The sequence below is a fragment of the Delphinus delphis genome, chromosome 15 (genome assembly GCF_949987515.2).
Source record: "Delphinus delphis chromosome 15, mDelDel1.2, whole genome shotgun sequence".
Lineage (NCBI taxonomy): Eukaryota > Metazoa > Chordata > Mammalia > Artiodactyla > Delphinidae > Delphinus > Delphinus delphis.
Genome location: NC_082697.1, coordinates 16,266,303 through 16,287,708, shown reverse-complemented (window position 1 = coordinate 16,287,708; position 21,406 = coordinate 16,266,303). Strand labels below are relative to the sequence as shown.

The following is a 21,406-nucleotide window of genomic DNA, read 5'->3' as shown; positions in this document are numbered from 1 at the left end:
CCTTCATTTAATACTTTCAGTGGTCCTCTGAGTTACCTGCCTCACTTCCAGCTGAGGAAACTGAGGTTTAGAGAGGGAAAGGATTCTCCCACGGTGGGAGCAGGGATCTCAAGCCAGGCCTGAGTGTCTTTCAGGCCAGTCCTTGACTCTGTTTCATGCCGGCTTTGTTGGTGGTGTTCTGCATCCCTAACAACAGGGGCAGGGCCTAACACTTTTGAGCATCTCTGGCCTGGCACAGGATCTACATCTGGATAAACCAAAGGCTGAAGGCACAGCTACAGATGATTGTCTAACGTCCTGGCCCTGTACTTATGTTCAGGGTCATCAAGCACTCATAGAGCTCTGACTGTGCTGAGCACCGTACCTAAAGTGTATGGTTTTATGGAGGAGACAGACAAAAGCTGTGATGCAAGGTTAATCTAATGCTAAATGTGAAATGTAAAACTGGAGGCCATGGCATAATGAGGAAAGAGAATTCGATTCTGACTGGGGTGAGCAGGGAAGGCTTTAAGAAAGAGGGGCCGTTTTAGCCAGGCATTGAGGATTTCAAAAAACATTTCTGGGTGACTTGTGTCTGCTTGGCCCTCTGATGGATGGTGCACTTTAAGGGGTGAGAGGATTTCAGGAGATGGTTTGGGGTGTTGGGAGAGAACATTCTGCAGGGAGGTTGCTTTCTGAGCAAAGGCAGGGTATGTCCAGGCCACGAAGTTCATTCCTAGTTGCCATTTGAACTGCATTTAGTCTTGACTCCTAACAAGTACCGTGTTAATTTTTTTATGTACGTTGCTTTATCATGTACTAATCACAATACAGTTATTATCCCTGTTTTACGTATGAGGACACTGAGGCACAGAAAAAGTAAGCGAGTTGCTTGAGGTCACGCGGCTAGGTTTTGGTGGCACCTGAATTTGCATCCAGCCGCTCCTAACCCTGAACCTGGGAAGAAATTATCTGGAGATTTATTACTGTAGGAAGTTAGAGAGTCTCTGAAAAAGAGGACAACACTGACACCCCCAGAGCTGCCGGGGCATCTCTGTCACCCCCTCACCACCTGCAGCCTGCAGGTGGCAGCCAGGTTGTAAGTCCTGCCTGCACATTTGGCTCTTCATTTGCACTTTGGTTTTGAGCTCTGATGTTCTCCTTCTAACTCAGGGCTTTTCTTAGGATAACAAAAGTTCCATCAGGCAGCTCCACTGGCTGCTTCCAGTCCGACCGGCTTCTGCCGTTTTGACTTGCTTCTCTCCTGATGCAGGTGGGCCAGGCCATCACGACCATTCTTCAGTGTTGAATGAGGGACTGATTGGAACTGTCTGCTATTTTAGTGTCGGCAGAGTCAGGTGGTGGATGTTTCAGAGGCTTGGACGGCTCCTTTAATTGTATTTGTCTTTCATACCACAGCAAAGGGCAGGAGTTACTGGTTTACAGTTTCTGTATGGAGCTCTTAGGTATTTTTATTCGCCTGTAACAACTTTTGAATGCAGTTTCTCTTTTTGAATAAAAATTGCATTCGTCATTAAATATTTATGTCAGCTGTAGGGTATTGCTCTGAAGTGACTTCATTTGTCCAGCCGGTCTTTATTGATGCCTGTGGGGTGTGAGGTAGAGACAAACAGTGTGGCGGTCCCTGCCCTCAGAGTTCATGGTGGGATGCAGAGTGAGACATGGGCGGTGAAAATGCACCACCAGAGGTCAGGCCAGAGTATTCTGGAATATAGAGCAGCCCCATTTCACAGATTTGTGTGTAGCAGTGGCATTTATTCTTGCCCTTTTCCCATATTGATCATCTTTCTGAATTAGGTTTTGCTTGCTTTTAAGATTAGCTTCTCCACCCATTCCCCACTGCCATCAAGTACATGTTGGCTACTAGTAGGAGGACGATTTGGGCAGGTGGTGAGCCGAGTGGAGAAAGGGAAGACTTAATGGAATTTATTTTATTACTTACACAGGGCTTCAGCACAGTCGGCTCTACCTAGGGACAGAAAACAGAATGTCATGGCTAGAATGACCAAGGCCAGGACTTGGCATCAGGGTTCTTTGTGTGTGGGTACTAGAACCTTTAGCTTAGAACTGCCTCTAATTCTGCCATCTGGGTAGACTGAGTCGTGGGGCTTCTGGTTGGCAGGGATTAGCCAGGTCTGAGTTCTGACCTTGCCTTTGTTGCTTCCTAAGCACATGACGTTGGGGAGCTACTTCAACTCTATACCTCTGTTTCCTCTTCTGGAAGAGATTACACCCACTGTCCAGGGCTGTTTTGAGGATTACATTAAATAAGTGCCTCGCACAGGGTCAGGCACAGCACGTGGCATGTGGTAGATGCTCAAGAAACGTTATTTCTCTTCTCTCCGTGGGGATCATCTGCTCATTGCTAGGATAGACGCTCCCCAAGCATCTTGGACTAGTGGAGGTGGTGACGGCATAAGCTCAGCTAGCCATCTTTCTGCGGTCATAGACCTGTCTCCTTTCTCAAAGCACCCCTACAGAGAAACAGTCATGAACTTTGTCCACACCCCTTGGCATTTGCTTGCTTAGATGAATTTTGAAAGGCCACAGATGAGCACACAATTTAAGTTGGGTGAGTGAGTATATTTTAATTTGCCTCATTCCCAGAGGAGGTCACAGAGCTTGTACAATCTATACCCCGATGCAGAAGGTCAAATTAAGGTTTGGGAGGACGGAGGCAAAGGGGAAGCCGCAATAAAAAAACTACCGTGGGGGAAGGTCAGCCCTTGACTCCATTAACTCCTTCGTGCCGTTCTCACTCCGTCACAGCTGCTCTGGCTGCCCTGCTGTTCCGTGAAAATGTCTCGCTCCCCTTTCCCTCTTCTTGCTCTGGCCTCTGCCTGGGACGCCTCTGAGGGAGACTGCCTGACCTGCCCCTCCCCTCACTCAGGGCTGCTCTGGCAAGGCCCCACTCCCTGCCCCTTCCCTGTCTCTGTCCCTCTCTCCAGATTTGCTTTTCTTCCTAATGCTTATTAATCCCTGGCATCTTGGCTTTTGTTTATTGTGTGTCTCTCTTCCGCTAGAATGTCAGTCCCATGAGGGCCTGCCTTGGTCTCTTTTTTCCCCTGCTGCCGTACTCCTGGCAGATAAAACTGCCTGGTACACAGTAGGTGTTCAGTAGATGTTTGTGGAGTGAATGAGCACACAGAAGTGCATATCCTGTGGATCTGTTCAGTCGCCAGAAGCAGACTTCAGATTTGACTCCTGTCTCTTGATGGTGAAAACAAATAAGGAAACACAGTGAGTTACAAGATTCACGGTGTCCAGTGGGTAAAAATTAAAAGCCTATTTAGGAGAAGCCCGACAGGAAACTTGAATGAACTTTCCCTTCAGTTCTCAATAAAGTCATGCCGTCTGTTGCAGTAGAGAAGATTCCTGAAAGGATCATTACGTTACGTGTAACAATACATTTTGTGTGATTTTTATTTTTTTTGCCAAAGTGCTGAGCCTCCTGATCGTTGGAGACGAGCACCGTGAGATCAGTTAGACATGCTTTGCATCAGTGTCTCATCTTGATTCCTGCTTTTTTATCTTCTTCTTAACACAGGGCTCACGAACAGCTAAACGTGAAACATGAACCTCTCCAGCTCATCCAACCTCAGTTTGAGACGCCGCTGCCAGCCCTTCAGCCAGCGGTCAGTGGGTGTGTGGGGGGCATCCTGCCGCGGAGCCCCACTGTTTGCCCCTCCCTCACCAGCTGGCCTCGTGTGGGGCTGGCTTCCTCATGGGGTCATGTTTCTCTGGCTCAAAACATGCATAGAGACCAAACCTGTTAGTATTCTACAGGGACTTCCATTTGGTGTAGTTCCCAACTGAGGAATCACGGGTGTGGACCTCTCTGGCTGTTAAACGTTTCCTGTTTTGTGGGGTTGAAGGGCATGTATGAGAACACCTGGCTGAAAAGGAGGAAGAGCTTTGTGCTAGAAAGCTTTGAGCTCTCCAGGCAACGGGCACTCAGATTCACAGCACAGTTCTAAGAGCCCAGGGGACAGTCATGTGTCTATAGGTTATTTTTCAACATTCTAGTCCAGTGTGAGTTCCACTTGCCTTCAAAATTGTCTTATCCCACCACATTCTGGAAGGTTATGAGCCAGTTGGCTTCACCTTGGTAACCTGAAAATCGGCCACAGTGGAAGTGTTTACAAAACAGGAAATGACAAATGCTACAGATGAGGCCTGTCGTTTCGAGTGGTAGCTCAGCATTTATCAGCACACCACTGCCTCATACCTGCAAATTCTGGCTATAGGTTCAGCACTTTCTACATTAATCTACATCTGTTTCCCCAATTTCTGTCCCTGAAGAACTCATCATCAGATGAGAAACGACTCATGCAGTCAAGTGTTCAACACAAATTTGCACAAAATGCAAATAAGCCGGATAAGCCCCAAGCTGTGTGTCCTTGCATGAGTTGGTACATGCAAGGGCGCTGGTACATCAGCTTGGCGAGTTTGGTGGCTTGCTTGGAGCTGGTTCTACTGGGTTGCTCGCACTGGGCCGCCGTCTTGCTTGCCGTGGCCTCATGGGTTAGGGCGGAAGGAGGTGATGGGCGCTGGGCGGTTCTTCGTCTTATTTTCCTTACATCTCATCACCGTCAGTTATGGCTTTGGATGCGCTCTTTCATGAAAGACTTTATTGCCTTTTAGGTTTTCCCTCCTAGCTTCAGGGAATTATCACCCCCTCCACTGGAGCTGTTTGACTTAGATGAGACGTTCTCCTCTGAGAAGGCCCGGCTTGCTCAGATCACCAATAAGTGTGAGTGTGGTCAAATTCTTGTTTGTTTTCTTTTGTGAGTTTTATTAAGTTGTGAATTTCTGAGATTTGCCGTGAAAGAAAGCGTAGCGTTTGTTTAGGGAGAACAGAATGTGAATGGAAGTATAAAAGCACAGTTTTTGTTTATTTCATGTGAATGATGTGGCTTGTTTCCCTAGGGGTCAGTTAGCTCAGTGAGCTAGAACATGGTGCCAGGCAGAGGCCAGGGTCTCAGCTTTAATTCCTGTGTGTCTTTAGTTCTGACCTGTTGGGTGACCCCAGGATGAATTCTGACTCTGGCTGCCTCTTAGCAAACCTAGGCCATTGGTCACAGGAGCCGTTGAATAAAAAAATTCAGTCAGGGCCAAGAGAATTACAGAGACTTCAAATTGGAAGGGATTCTAGAGAGAGTCAAGTGTGCCCACCCTGACCCGTGGGTGAGGAAATGAGGCTCCGGGCTGCACAGCTGCGGTCCCGACTCTCAGCCCCGTGCTCCTCCTGACATGCCCTTCCTCCAGCACAGCAGGTGGGCCTGCACACATGGATTCGGAGACAGAAAATTGAGGCAGTGACCCCACTCCTGGGAATCTAACCTAGGGAGATAAATGAAGGTACACAGATGACTACGACATTACTTATTAAAAAATAAAATACAGTTGGCCTTAGTGTTCACTCACAGGGAAATGGTAGTAAATTGCACCACATTCAATCAGTGGGACAATATGTAGTCATTATAAAAGAGGCTTACAAAGGCCAGGGGGTGACACTGAGATTCCTAAATGAAGAAAGCAGATATAAAACTGCACTTAGAGTAGGATCCCAACTATGTGAACATCTATATGTGCTCAAAGACCAGAAAGGAATGTGCAAAAATGAAAATAGTTCAATGTCAGACACCTTTACTGCATCTCTGTTCCATGCCAGGCATTGTGGTAGGTGCTAGGCAATCAGAAATTAGCAAGACCTAGTAATTAGTCCAGTGGGAATAATAGACCTGTGAAGGATCAGACCCTTTGACCATGCGTTTCTGTTTCTAGTGGTTTATCCTGCAGAAATCCTAGTAGAAACGCATAACAGAAAAGATATAGAGATATTAATTGTAGCATTCAAAAAATAGACAACAATAGTCTAATAGTCTATCAGTAGGAGAATTGGTTTAAAAAAATATGAGACAAAGTGGAATATTATACATCCGTTAAAAGAAAGACGTGGAGCATAAGCTTTGACTGGAATGTCCATGTTACATTGTTAACTGATGACAGCAACTTACAGAACTATTATAGTTTGATCCCCTGTTTTTACACATATGTAGACATGTAGACATACATGGCAGTAATTACCCTAGGAAGTATTGGTGGGGGTAGAGCTAGAGTGAGAGAACACTTCTATCATAACTTTAAAAATGCAAATCAGAGGGGAATAAAAGAAATTACAGTATAGTGTAAGTAGGGCAGTAATGGCTGTCCATCCTTGATACAGGACTGGGGATGGTTACACAGAGAATTATGGATGATTTTTTGTTTCTTTTATTTCCTTTCCTATAATATTGCTATAGTAAATGCTATTTAAAATACCCCTGGGACTTCCCTGGCAATACAGTGGTTAAGACTCCACGCTTCCACTGCTGGGGGCGTGGGTTTGATCCCTGGTCAGGGAACTGAGATCCTGCAAGCTGCGTGGTGCAGCCAAAAAATTTTTAAATAAATAATATAAATAAAATAAAATACGCATATGTCCTTCACATAATGATCCTTGCGGCAATCAGAGAATGGTACTTTGATTCCCCGCTGGTGGGTCCTGTTCTTTGTAACGTAGGAATGCCAGATCTGGTGATAGCGAGCCAGAACCTGGCTAGCTTTATTCTAATTAGGAGTGTCACACTTTTGTCCTAATTTACAAAAACAGCACATCAGAGATCTCTACAGTTTGTCACTGTTTAAGTCCTTTGGTCACATTACCCAAGGGAGAGGTGAGTGATCTTGAGAGATGTAGGAACCTGACAGGGATACCCAAACCACAGTAAGTCTGTACTTGGGGAAGGGCAGAGTCACGGGTGAACCTAACTGCCCCAGCTGTGCTTAGGTACTGAAGAAGACCTGGAATTCTACATCAGGAAGTGTGGTGACATCCTTGGAGTCACCAGTAAACTACCAAAGGACCAGCAAGATGCCAAACATATCCTCGAGCACATCTTCTTCCAAGTGGTGGAATTCAAGAAATTGAACCAGGTACAGAACCCAGAAGGCCCACTCAAGTGGGAGTCCTTCCAGTGGTGATATCATCCATAAGCTGGACTTCTCGTGTTCCATGCCATTCATTCTGCGGGCATTACACTAGCTACTAGGTGAACAAAACAGATGATGTTCCCTGCACTTCTGGGACATATATCTAGCTGGAGGAGACAGTAAACAATAAATGTAATATATAAGTAAATCACATAGGATGCTAGGAGATGATAAGCGCTATTAAAAAGTAGAGCAGGGTCAGAGGGATCAGTGTGCTGAATGTGGTGATATTAAATTAAATAGGGTGGTCAGGATAGGCCACGCTACAAAGCTGACATGGGAGCAAAGACTTGAAGGTGTTGAGGGAGTTGGCCATGGAGATAGCTGGGGGACAAGTGTCCCAGGCAGAGAGAAGACCTGTGCAGAGTCCCTAAGGCTGGGCTCTGCCTGGCCTGTTTGAGGGACAGCAGTAATGCCTGTGTGGCTGGAGATAACTGAACCAAGGATGGAGCAGCAGGACGTGAGGTCAGCACCTTATGTTAGAAATCATCTTGCCCAGGGCTGAGGACCAAGAACTTAAAAATTATGCCTGGCCTTCATCTTGCGTATCCCTGGACAGGACTTCTAAAATTAAATGTCCAACCAAGGTTGGTAAATGGGCATTCATTTATATACTACTGATGAGAGAATAAGCTGGTTCCACTTTTATGGAGATATTTTTTATAATATCGTTCAGAAGCCCTAAATATATATATATATATATATATATACCTTTGACCCAGCAATTCTAATGCTTAGAATTTGTCTTAATAATATAATCCTGGGATTTCCCTGGTGGTCCAGTGGTTAAGACTCCACACTTCCACTGCAGGGGGCACAGATTCAATCCCTGGGCGGGGAACTAAGATCCTGCATGCCATGTGGCGTGGCCAAAATATATATACATATTCTGAATGTGTGCAGATTTACCAGTCAGGATGCTCAGTGAAGCACTGTTTTAATTGAAGAAAAACTCTCATCAGTAGGGAACAAGTACCTAGGGTGCATCCATAAGATTAAGAATGTTTAGAAGGATGTTTAAGGACTTAGGAAGACATTCATGATACAGTGAATGGGGTGGGGGGAAAGGACTATAAAACAGTATAAAGAGAATGTCCATCTTTCATACACACACACACACACACACACGATTTTAGATGCTGAACAGAAAGACTGATTAGGATCTGAGCCACTACTGGCGGGAGCTGGTTCTGCTGTGTACTCATACTATAATATATGCCTCATATGTGCCGGCCTGGTGCTAGATGTCAGGGCTGTGGCGGTGAATGCTGTCGTTGCTGTCTGCCTGAGCTACGTGCAGTGAGTGAGACAGGAACATCTGGGCAATTAGAGTGCTCTGAGATCAGTACCAGGAAAGCAACTCAGAGGCAAGGTATTGGTATACCTGCTCAGCACTGAAATGTGGGATGGGGGCCAGGTAGATTCCCAGCAGTACTTACATTGGTGGCAAGGCAGGGTCAGGCCCCTAAGGCCAAGGTAAGAAGTCTGGTGTGGTGTCTGCATCAGTACCTTCAAATGTATTTGCTCCCCATTCATCATGGTGGGTGGTGGGCTGTGGTCAAAGCCCTGTCCTGGTCATGAAAACTTAATCCTCGGGCTGGATTTAGCCGTAAAGCCCAGAGATTAGCTATGTGTCCCAATCAATGATGATTTAGAATCTCTAATCAAAGTCCAAAACAACAAAGAGTTCACATTTCAGGTTTTGAACTGAAATTCTAAAATTCTCTTATTCCCTCATCCAGGAACATGATATTGATACAAGTGAAACGGCATTCCAGAACAATTTCTGAGGACCAAGCCTCTTCAAGCATTTTCTGCCTCCAGATTCTCTCTTTATAAACTCTTTTTGAATTGTCCCTCAATTCTTTATCAAAATTGTCTATAGTCTTTCTTCTATGAGCTGTGGAAGGTCTGTGCATCTTCTATAGTGCCCAGAGAGGGATAACATTTCTAACTTCTGTAAGGTATGTTCCATTTTTTAAATTAAACCTGTTTGAATCTGTATTTTTATAATTTATGCATCAGTCTTTCATTGAAGTCTTTTCTTTCGACTCCAGTTCTAGATTTGAGTCTCTTTTATCAGAAGCATAAATAACTCTCAAGCTTATGAATACTGTACAGCTTTTGGACTAGCTCAAAAGGATAGAAAACAAACAACCCACAGTCTGTTTGCCCCACTGTACCTAATGAAAAAGGTAAAATAGTTGATAGGTATCTTCTTTACATAGCTTACTCACTCCTTCATCTCCCAGCTGCACACAGGCACAACCATTTGGAGGCTGTTGCCTTCACCCACACTTTGTCCCTCTCCTCTGAGCTCCTGCCACTCAGTTCTATCATCGTTTTAGGTTATAGTGCAGGGCAAAATGTGATCATCTGTCCCAAGGACAATGGGAGAGACTGTACCTGCTTGAATGGAGCAGTTGATGTGGAAATGCACAGCATTTATGCATTGTGCAAATGTACTGGATACACTGGGAACCAGCTTTGGGGAAAGCCTGAAAGCCAGATAGAAGATTGCAAAACCACTGCCAGTGTGTAAGGGGTATGGTGCAATGGGAATAGCTTAGCTGGTGGGTTCTGTAAAGATAGAACTTTGGAAGGAAGGCCCTTAGGGGGAGTGTCATATAACTCCAAGAGGAAGTAACCAGAGTGCGGATTTAAGATGCTGTTGTAGGAAAGGTGGCATTCTGAAATAGATTTGGTCTGGGCGTTAGAGGTCAGGTTGGCAAGATTTTGAGCCTGACTGCCTGGGACAGTGGTGGAGTTTTTGGAAGACGGGGATTCTGAAGCGTGAGCTGTTGCAGAGCATAGGAGCCAGCTGAGACAGTGGCAATACGTGCAAGTGGTAATAACCAGTAAATAGCTAGAAATACCTAACTAAGGCTTAGGAAGGGTGTCCAGTCTCAAGACCTGAGTTGTTCACATGGAGTTGGATAATTGAAGCCAGGAAAATAGTCTGTCGAGGAATTAACATTTTTGGAAGTTCATTTTTTGAAATTTGTATTGGAGTCTAGTTGCTTTACAGTGTTGTGTTAGTTTCTGCTGTACAGCCAAGTGAATAGTTATACGTATACATATATCTCCTCTTTTTTAGATTTCCTTCCCATTTGGGTCACCACAGAGCATTCAGTAGAGTTCCCTGTGCTATAGTAGGTTCTCATTAGTTATCTATTTTATACATTTTTGGAAATTTAAAACCTTGGGGAGAAAGGCTCAAGTCACATCCTGAATTTCAAATGATTTTTTCATGTTAAGGCTCTGTAGGCTTCCATTCTCTGACACTGAAGCCCTAGTGCAGGGCTTATTCAGAGTAGCCAAGCCAGAACACAGTGTTAGGGATGGGGGAGGCCACCTTGTTCAAAGGGCAGACCTGGGGGCCAGCTGAGAACAAGCAGCTGTGGAACAGCAGGGAGTGTCATGGAAATGTATTTGGAATACATTCCAAAAATGTGCTCAACAATTACCTCCCATCCCATGTGCTCTTCTCTTACACTGTGGTTTTGGTTCTCCTGCCATTGAGAGGTGAGATCTCCGTTCCCTCCCTCTCAATCTGGCACTATGTTACTGACACTGTGACTTCTGAGGCTAGGTCATAAAAGGCTATACAGCTTCTGCCTGGTTCACTTGGGGCACTCGGAGCCTCCATACAAGTCTGCGGCCACCTGGATAGGCTACGTGGATATGCCACGTATAGATGTTCTGGCCAACAGCCAGAGGTCCCAACCTGTACGAGCATCACCTGCTAAACACGTGAATGAAGAGGACTCCAAACATGAAGTCACCCCTAGTCTGTTGAGTTGTCCTAGTTGAGTTCCCAGACATCATGGAGCAGAGACAAGCTGTCTCTGCTCTGACCTTCCTGAATTCCTGACCCACAGAATCTATGAACATAATAAAATGGCAGTTTTAAGCCATTAATTTGGAGTAAACTGTTATGCAGCAGTAGATAACAATTTTGTTATTGAGGTAACACTGGTGTATAACATTCTGTGTTTCATGTGTACATTTCTACTCCTCTATTTCCTACAGTGTGCTCACCACCATAAATTTAGTTTCCATCTGTCACCACAGTTGATCATCCCTTTTATCCATTTTGCCCTCCCCCCTGCCTCTTCCCCTCTGGTAACCACTACTCTGTTCTTTGTATCTACGTGTTCATACCTACAATTTTATTTTTTATCTTTTTATAAATTTATTTATTTATCTTTGGCTGCGTTGGGTCTTCATTGCTGCGCGTGGGCTTTTAGTTGCAGCGAGCGAGGGCTGCTCTTTATTGTGGTGCGCGGGCTTCTCATTGCAGTGGTTTCTCTTGTTGCAAAGCATGGGCTCTAGGTGCGCAGGCTTCAGTAGTGGCACATGGGCTCAGTAGTTGTGGCTCGCAGGCTTAGTTGCTCCGCGGCATGTAGCTTCTTCCTGGACCAGGGCTCAAATCCGTGTCCGCTTCATTGGCAGGCGGATTCTTAACCACTGCGCCACCAGAGAAGTCCCATACCTACAATTTTAGAAGGAACTTTTTGGATCTGAATCTAATCCAACTTCCCTTTCCAACTGGGACACAGAGGACTAGGGAAACCTAGGTCCAGAGGAGCACTGCCTGCCTGCTAACCTGGAGCTTCTCCCCCCACACTACTGACTCGAGAAGGTTCCTCGGAGGAAGCAAGGCCTGTCCTGCCATGCGTCAGCTGCCTTTTCCCCTTCGTCTATGGGTGACTGTGGCAAGGATGTATGTTTTTCCCCAACTTCTTATGAAAAACTTGAACCATACAGAAAAGTGGTAAGAATAGTACAATAAACACCAGTACCCACCACCTACTTTCAAAAGTTAACATATTGCGATGTATACTTGATGTGTGTATAATTTTTCTTACTGAACATCTGAAATTAAACTTCAGACATTATAATACTTTACCCCTTAATATACATCAGTGTATAACTACAACACACCATTATCATACCTAATATTTAATATTTATTCAGATGTCTCCCAACTGTCCCCAAAATGTTTCATAGATGTTTTTTCAAGCCAGGATCCAGTCAAGTTTCACATATTGGATTTGTCTCTTTAGTTTCTTTAAATCCAATACACAGTCTCCCTACCTCTTTCTTTGGTTCCTTTTTATTTCCTTTTTTTTTTTTTAAATGACATTGACTTTTTGAAGCGACTAAATTAGGTGTCCCACATTCTAGATTTATCTGATGTCTATTAACTTGTCCCTTTATCTCCTTTATTTCCTGCATACTGGAAGTTAGACATAAAAGGCTAGCTTTGAATTAAACATTTTTGGCAGGAATATTTCATAGGTGATGCTATGTATAATGTCAGATTGGTCCAGTATTAGTGAAGTTAAGTCTAAACAATTGGTTAAGATAACGAGCAGGGCTGTTTTTAAATTCAAACATGAGCCCTTTATCCCAGATGCTGTTCACCTACGTGCACATACTTTTTCTGGCACATAAACCACTTGAGATGAAAAAGTTAAGTAACTCGAACAAGTGTTTCAACTTCACTCTTTAAAAAAAAACACACACATACACACAAAACAACAATAAAGTGGTAGTACCAGTCCTAGCAGGTAGCAGCGGAAAAAAAAATTGTTGGAGACTTTGTTGAACTCAAAAAATCTCTCATCAGAGAAATGTTGGTATCAAAACGAAGAGGAGGGGGCTTCCCTGGTGGTGCAGTGGTTAAGAATCCTCCTGCCAATGCAAGGGACACAGGTTCGATCCCTGGCACGGGAAGATCCCACATGCCGTGAAGCAATTAAGCCCACGTGCCACAACTACTGAGCCCACGTGCCACAACTACTGAAGGCTGCGCACCTGGAGCCCGTGCTCCGCAACAAGAGAAGCCACGACAATGAGAAGCCTCCACTCACCACAACTAGAGAAAGCCCGCGCTCAGCAATGAAGACCCAACACAGCCATAAATAAATAAATAAATAAATAAATTTATTTAAAAGAAAAACGAAGAGGAGGGACTTCCCTGGTGGCCCAGTGGTAGAGAATCCACCTTGCAATGCAGGGGACGCAAGTTCGATCCCTGGCCTGGGGAACTAAGATCCCACATGCCACAGGGCAACTAAGCCCACGGGCCACAACTACTGAGCTCTCACACCTCAACTAGAGAGTCCGCGTGCCACAAACTACAGAGCCCACGCTCTCTGGAGCCTGCACGCCACAACTAGAGAGAGAAAACCCGCACTTCCCAACTAGAACGAAGCCTGCGGGCCGCAACGAAGAGCCAGTGTGCCACAACTAAGACCCTATACAGCCAAAAATAAATAATAAGTAAATAAATATTAAAAGAAAAAAAAAGGGCTTCCCTGGTGGCGCAGTGGTTGAGAGTCCGCCTGCCGATGCAGGGGGCGCGGGTTCGTGCCCTGGTCCAGGAAGATCCCACATGCCGCAGAGCAGCTGGGCCCGCGAGCCATGGCCGCTGAGCCTGCGCGCCCGGAGCCTGTGCTCCGCAACGGGCGAGGCCACAACAGTGAGAGGCCCGCGTGCCGCAAAAAAAAAAAAAAACAAAAAACGAAGAGGTGATAACATAATGAGAGAGATGTATGGGTGACAAAGGGTCTCTCCTCCCCCAAGAGCACGGAGGAAAACTTGAAGTATCTTATGATAGATCATAGATCCATTGTGTGGCTTTTGCTAAGTTACTTCTTATTCATAAAATCATATGTGAGACGTTTTCAAACTCTCCCGTAAAAGGTCCTAGAGCGCTACGTATGCCTTAAGGAAATTTAAATTTTAATTTAAAAAATTTTAGGTAATACGTAAGCACGGGGCTGAAGGATGTTGAAAGAGAATTTCACCCTCTTTAGCCATTCAGTTCCTCTTTCTGCAACCAATGTTATTAATTTCTTCCGCTGCCTTCAAGAGACAGGAAGAAATATATACTTTAAAAAGAGTAATAAATCTTGATTATACCAAATTTTAACACGAAGCCCACTAATGATTCATCCTAGGGTTGCGCTCCTGCAGCTCACAATGCGAGAGAGAAATTAACCTCGTAAGAGTTGCTGACGGTGACAAATAGCGTGAAGGAAACTTGCAGTGTCACAGGCTTGTGCAGGGCTTGCTGAGCCACACGGCGAGTCAGGGACGGCTCGAGGTTGAAGGGGGTCAACCGGGCTCCGGGCCGTGACCGCCATAGTGTCGGAGGCCGGCGACGTACCTGCCCTGCTCCCTCTCCTCCCCCAGGCCTTTCACCCGTCCTCTCACGATCAGGATCCCAGGGAGTATGGCTCAGAGGGCGCGGGGCCGGCAGGGGTCACCGGGCGAGACCGCGTCGCGGGGAAAGTCTGCGGGAGCTCCACAGCCCAGCAGCCGCGATCCAATCTAACCCCAAACCCGCGCCCTATAATGACGTCAGGCGGTGCGCCTCCCGCGATGCCTCGCGCGGAGCCGGAGCCGGAGCGCGCGCCTGGAAGTGGGCCGGCTCTGGGCGGAGGCGCGGGCCCCGCGGTCAGACGGCCTGGGATCTTCGGCCTTTATTCACTAGTTGGACCCCTCGAAAGAGGTCACGTCTCTTGTCCCTGCTCACTGTGGGCGGCAAGAGACTGCCAGGTGGACTCCAAGGCCTGATTTTCCCTCTCCATCTTCACAGAGGTGGGTGATGTTACCTTCAAGTGCGGCCGCGGGGCCTGGCCGGGCTGGGCCGTGCAGGTGGTTTCCACCCGCCTCTGGACTAGGCCTTGGTGTCCGTCGTTCGTTCCCTCCCTGAATTTGTGCCCTAACTCCTTAATCCGCGACTCCTTCCAGCTTGATTGCTGAACTGCAAGTGGCCATGTTACAAAAGGAAGAACTAAATGTTTGTGAAAGCTGATGCCCCAGAAGGCCCAGGATAAGAAGTCAGAGGTGTGGGCTGGACGTGGTGTGTGTATTAAAGCAGTCCAGGATCCTGGCTCTTCTCTTGGAGTCTCATACCCCTCATCAGGAATGCAGGAGATTTGCATTAGTTCCCCGATTGACCAGGGATGGAACCCGTCCCCCATGAAGTGGGAGTGCGGAGTCCTAACCACTGGACCGCCAGGGAATTCCCAGAAGGTTTCTAAGAGACCAAATTCTCACCCTTTGCGATTGCATAAATGAGGACACAGCTGGGGCGGGCATGAGTCTGGACAAGCCCACGCAGGGTTGATTGCCCTGTTCTGTGGTCAATGACCCCACACTTCTCCCAGTGATTGAAGAGGGACCCCTAGAGTCATGCAAATGGAACATATCCATCACTCCCCCAAAACGTCCTCGTGTCCCTTTGTCATCCCTTCTCTACAACCATTGTCACTTTAGATTGGTTCTGTCACTAGATTGGTTTGCAATTTCTGGAGTCGTGTGTAAATGGAATCACAAAGTGTGTACTCTTTGTCTTCTTTCAGCCTAATTATTTTGAGATTCACATTGTATAAGTAATTCCTTTTTATTGTCAGAGTGGATATATTTGTTTTATATCTATAATTTGTTTATCCAGTTACCTGTTGATGGACATTTGGGGTGTTTCCAGTTAGGGGCTATTACAAATAAAAGTATGTAAAAGGCTCTGTGTGAACATGTGCATTCATTTTTCTTGGCTCCATATGGCTGGGTCATATGGTAGGTGTAGATGTTTTTAAGAAACTGCTGAGCTGTTTCCAAAGTGGTTGTACACTTTCACATTCCACCAGCAGTATTGGAGAAGTCTGATTACTCCCCATCTTCAACATTTGACATGATTAGTCTTTTTGGTCAGTGATTGTAATAGGTGTGTAAATCTCATTGCGGTTTTAAATTTGCATTTCCCAAATGAAATAGTATTGAGCATCTTTTCGTGTGCTTTGCCCCTAGATATATTTTGAAGGTAGAGTTTGAGGGTAGAGCCAATAGGATTTGCAGATGGGTCAGATAGATGATGTGAGAGAAGAATCAAAAATGACTTCAACTCAACTCTACTCAGTGCTCTGTGGTGACCTAAATGGGAAGGAAATCTAAAAAGAGTGGATATATGCATAACTGATTCACTTTGCTGTACAGCAGAAACTATACTCCAATAAAAATTCTTTTTTAAAGTCAAAAAAAAAAAAGTGACTTCAACTCTGGGCAGTCTGAGTACTTCCTAATATTTCTCTCCTTGATATGCACTGGCTTTTCCCTCTGGCCACCTTGCAAATTCCTAAGTCACCCAGCTTTGAAGAGCCTTCAGTGATCCCTTTGGTTGATAACCACAGCCCCTGCCTTTATCTTTGCCCTGATAGATCTAATTTTCTGTTTACCCATTGTCTCTCCTATCACCTGGTGAGGTTCTAGAGAGTATGGATGTTGGATTGTCTCCTGATGACTAGCTCCTGGTGCAGCCCAGCCTCAAGTCATTTCGACATATTTTCACAAACTGTACTCTCAATTTACATTTCAAAGGATGGGTGCTTTGCTTCAAGCCACCTGCCCACTAGCTGTGTGATCACGGCAACTTAACACCTGTGTACCTCAGTTTCCTTATCTTTAGAATGAGGAGCTTACTGATTGACACCTGCCTCTCATAGTGATGAGCATTAAATGGAAAATGAAGGCAAAGCTCTTAGTATGGTGCCTGGCCCATGGTGTCTTCCCCAGTAAAATCCAGCTATTATTTTCTGACCTGAATGTTTTGCAGGTCCTTTGCTGGAACTCAAATATAGGTGCTTTGCAAATAGTTATTCATAAAATCTCAATCTTTTGAGAAGTGGGCGAGGAAATTTCTCTGTTGAGGTCTGATTTCTTGAATCAGTTAATTGAATTGCTTCCCTGCATTGGGATCCACCCTGTTGTTGAAAGTTTCCCATTTCCACTGCTGGTTCTGGACCTCTCATGCCTCTGGCCACTTACCTGCTGCCATGACTCTGTCCTCTACACTGATGCCCTTGGGGGTGAGGCAGAAGTATCTTTTTTTTAAAAACGTTTTTCTTTTTTTCCGGCCGCACAGTGTGTCTTGTGGGATCTCAGTTCCCTTCAGGGATTGAACCTGAGCCCTCGGCATTGAGAGCACAGAGTCTTAACCACTGGACCACCAGGGAATTCCTTGGGCAGAAGTATCTGAAAAACATTCCTTTGTTTCAAAATCTCTTTTGATGGTCCCTGTAAGGCACAATCGAAACTCTAGCATTCCAAGTTCCCCCAGTTCTGTGCCTTCCTAACAACTCTCCAGCCCAAATGTTAGTTTTAACATTTCATTCATTCAATTAAAAATGTGTAACACCCCTTCTGTGAGTACCTGCCAGGAGCCAAACATTATGGTCAACATCTGAAGCTGAAATGTGAATGTGGGGCTGTCTGCTCTTGAGAGAGCAAGTAAAATTATGGGCAGAGGAAGTACGGTGGTGGGAGGACAAGGGTGAAAAGGGAGGTGCTCAGTAAGTGGAGGGGAAGACGCCAGGCAGAGGGACATATGATCCTACTTATCATTTATTTGTGATCAATCCGTGTTTGTTTTGTGTCCAGGCTTATGCTGCATCCTGAGCATTTAATAGATTTGATGCTGCCTTCCCAAGACAGGGGCAGGCCCTGCGTCTGGAACCTGGGGTGGGGCAAACTGTGGAATGACCAAATGACTGAAGCCTCCCTGTCCAAGGAGGGTATGTGCAGGAAAAGGTTCCTGGTAGAGTGCAGTCTATATGTTATCAGTCCTGAGCCCAGGGACCACTCCCAGCTGTGGCTGCACCCAGGACACTTGGAGTCTTCTCTCCAGGGGTATCTGTTGGCATGATGGTAACTGGAGAAGACACACTTGTGCAGATAACCAGATTCCATCTGGTACCAGGGTGACCTCCCTGCTCTCTGACTCGCAGCACTGACTCCAGGCTTCTTAGACTCTGATATGGACAAAGAATATCACCTGCCACTTCAGTAAACAAAGGATGTTGTGGCCATCAAGCCAGCAGCCACTGCAGCCACCCCTGATGGTGTGCCCTGAGGGGATTCAAGATGGAGAAAAATAGGATACTGGCCCTAGATAGTTAAGGTGGGTATCAAACAAGTAATTTCAATAAGCTCAGACTCCTGCATCTTCCCACACATAGAAGAGTGCTAAATTCATTAACTTAAGATGTCTGGTTTTCTTTAATTAGCAGTAAACTTTTGATGTTCTGACTCCTTGGGGTTTTTTTGTTTTTGTTACTGCAAAAACTACTATATATCCTGGCTCCTCCCTTACCTCTTCGGAACAGTCCCTCAGCTATCTGAGATGCTATATCCCAGGCTTAAGTCCTCAGTAATACTGCTGAATAAAACATAATTCTCAACTTCTAGGTTGTGCATTCTTTTTCAGTCGATAAGTGTATTGGTCAGCTGGCTAGCAACTGGAGACAGCCGCTCCCTGTCTCTTGCCTTGGGCAAATACCTTGCCTGAGCTGGTAGGTCCTGTCTCTCTCCTGAAATGGGACTAATAATCCATGTGAGAGTGTGTGCTGTGTGCAAAGCAGCTTCCTAGACCTCAAAGGGCAAGCATGAGAGCAACTGAAGAGTTATAATAACAACAAAAAGTAATATAGTGCTTATTATGTACCAGAGATTATTCTCAGTGGTTTACATATATAAGTTTATTTAATCCTAAAACCATCCCACAAAGTAGGTACCAGTGTAGTGATTAATAGCATATACTCTGGAACTAGACAGCCCAGGCTTAAATCCCTTCTTTGCCATTTACTAGCAGTGTGACCTGGGGGGAGGCCTGTGTCTCAGTGTCCCCATCTGCCAAAAGAAGAGAATCCTAATACTACCTCATAGGGTTGCTGTGAGGATTAAATGAATTAAAATGTATAAAGCATACAGAACAGTGGCTGGCACATAGTAAAAGCAATCTAAGTCTTTGATAACTCATTTTTATAGATGAGAAAACTGAGGCACGGAGAAGTTATTTGCCTATGATCACGTAACTAGTAAATGATGGAGCTGGGAATCAAACCCTAGGAAGTCCGGCTTCAGAGCCTACACTCTTAAATATTATGCCCTAGCAATGAAGAGGGGATGGACATCTCCACATGAATTACTTTAGGAGGGAAGTGGGTGGGGGAAGCCCTGAATTAATTGATGTGGAAGCTTCTAGCAAGTATAATAAGATGTCAGTGTTCCTTCTGTTGTGGTAAGTGAAGTTTGCAGCAGTGGGCTGGACTGCCCCCAGGTGGCCAGAAGTTTCTGGAAGAGGGGTCTGAGGCATAAGCAGGGGCTAAGAGGTTGAGGTTTAAGCCCATCTCCCCAGGCTCCTGTCTCATAATTCATTTACCCCCCCTTTCAGCACCTGTCTTGGATGTGGGGTGACACTCGGGAGGTACTTGGTAAATGGCAACTTAAAATGGAAAATCCTTGCTAAGCCTCTAGGAGTTTAAGCATGTGGTAAACTGAATTCAGTGCAACAGTTGAATTCTGGGCCCTGGGGATACTGCTGTGAATTGAGGGGCCACTTGGACCTTAGCAATCCCATAGTTCAAATGGGGAGACGCACGAGTCAACAAGCAGGTTGTGGGCCATGGACTCTAAGGATAAACAGGAACTATTCGGGTGGGAGGGGTGGGAAGTGTACTGGGCCCGAGTAAAGGCCAGGAGGCTGCGAGTTTTCTTTGGCTGGGGGCGGTGGGTTGGGGGGTGGGGCGGTGATCTGGCAGAATCCTATAAACACCTGATTACAGAGTATTTTACCCTGAGGTAGAGGACCTAGATTTTAAGTGCTGGAGAGTCAAGATCAGGTTTGAATTCTAGGAGGCTCACTTTTGGCCGCCAGCAGTCAAGCTGAGGAGCTGGAGCCATTGAATTCGAGGCTGGAAAGGGAGCAGGGAGATGGTTTCGAGGCACAGACCCGGTCTAGGTGGGGGTGAGGGGGCCGCTTTGAGGTGGGGCTGTAGGGACGCAGGAGCAGCTTGGACTAGAGCTGCCCCTTTTGCACAGGTGGTTTCCCCGGCCTGACTCTCCCATCCTTGCGGCTCACTCCCTTTCTTCAGTCTTTCCTCCAGGGCCGCCCCGATCAGTCTTGGCTCGAGCCAGGCCTTAGTCACCTGGCTGCCTGTTCGGAGCCACACCCACGCCCTCTCCCTGCCCTGGGGCTTCAGGGCTCTGCGCAGGTGCGGTGTTCTTCGGCTCTCCGGCCCCGCCCCCCGAGCACGCCCCGCCCTCTGGCCCCGCCCCGCGCACGCCAGCCCGCCCGCGCGCCAGGCCCGGGCGGCGCCGACGCGCTTGGCGGGAGATAGAAAAGTGCTTCTGTGCGCGCCGGCGGCTACCGCAGCCCCTGCGAGCAGCGGCGGTACCTGCGGCCACGCTGACGCTTCGCAGCGCGGCCCCGGGGCCCGGAGCGGCCGGAGAAGCCCGCACCCTGACCCCGGCCCGGCTCCCGCTCCGGGCTCAGCCGGCGGGCGGGCGAGCGCGGCGCGGCCCGGGCCGGGGGGATGTCTCGGCGGACACGCGGGTGAGAGGAGCCGGGAGGCTAAGGGCCCCTCCCCCCTCCCCGACCTCCCCCCCAACCCCGACCTCTGCCCCCACCCTCGCCGTGCCCTTCTGAGCCGGGCGGGGGTGGGGTCCTCAGGAAACGCAGTGTCCTGTGTCGCCCGACGCGGGGAGACGCGGGGGGTGCGCGCGAAGCCGGGGTCTCACGGGGGCCCCTCGCTCGGCTCCCTGGGCCTCGGAGCTGGGGCGGGCGGGTCTCCTGGGACCCGGGCCAAGCCCTGCATGATGTCATTTTGTCTCCCGCCTAATTGCGGGGTGGGGGTGGGACGGCGGTGTCAGCTGGAAGGGGCTTTACCGGTGAGGGAGGCGACCCCTGGAGAAGGAAAGTGATTTTCCAAGTCACGGCGAGCGGGCGGCCAAAGCCTGGGAGACTGTTGTCGTTCAAGCCTTTTGGGGTTCAGATTTGCCGATGGCCATTTCTTAACATTCGGGGAAACACAGAACCCCAAGCTCCCTCCCTCGACCTAGGAAGGATGCAGGGGCGGGGGTGTTGACTTTTTGGTCCCCCACCACCTGGGTTGCGGACCCCAGCTCGTTTTCGTTTCGGAGACCTGTCTTCCTGTTCCACATGAGGGGTTTGGGGCAGCTGAGGTTGAAGGCGAGGGGAAGAGAGACTGATGTGTATCGAGACCGCTCTGTGCCAGCAGCCCCTGGGGTGGAGGCAGGAACTGCGGTCTCCATCTTACTTAACTCGCCAGAGAATGAGTAGCAGAGTCAAGCCAAGAACCAGGTCTGTGGGCTCCAGGTCCGTGTCTTAGACCTGTGCACCCGGTGCCTGAGCTCTGGGCTTTTCAACCAGGCAGGGAGTCACGGAGGACAATGGGATTCTGCCCTGTTCCCTCCCTGGATTCATGCAGCCCAGATAACTTCAAACCCCACTTCAGATGGTGTTTGCCTTCTCAGGCCCAGCATATAGACCTGAGAAGCA

At 47.3% G+C, this 21,406-nt stretch overlaps 2 protein-coding genes across 2 annotated transcripts in view; both read left to right on the top strand.

Annotated features, from left to right (window-relative positions):
- IFT52 (intraflagellar transport 52) overlaps positions 1-9,039 on the top strand; it is a 30,465-nt gene extending 21,426 nt beyond the window's left edge. Inside the window, exons 11-14 of the mRNA XM_060030760.1 lie at positions 3,548-3,635; positions 4,645-4,753; positions 6,833-6,978; positions 8,778-9,039. Coding sequence (XP_059886743.1) covers positions 3,548-3,635; positions 4,645-4,753; positions 6,833-6,978; positions 8,778-8,825 — 391 coding nt within the window. The 3' untranslated portion in view covers positions 8,826-9,039. The remainder of the gene's footprint in view (positions 1-3,547; positions 3,636-4,644; positions 4,754-6,832; positions 6,979-8,777) is intronic.
- An 11,191-nt stretch (positions 9,040-20,230) lies between these two features.
- MYBL2 (MYB proto-oncogene like 2) overlaps positions 20,231-21,406 on the top strand; it is a 28,222-nt gene continuing 27,046 nt past the window's right edge. Inside the window, exon 1 of the mRNA XM_060032715.1 lies at positions 20,231-20,440. Within this exon, the coding sequence (XP_059888698.1) occupies positions 20,421-20,440 (20 nt within the window). The 5' untranslated portion in view covers positions 20,231-20,420. The remainder of the gene's footprint in view (positions 20,441-21,406) is intronic.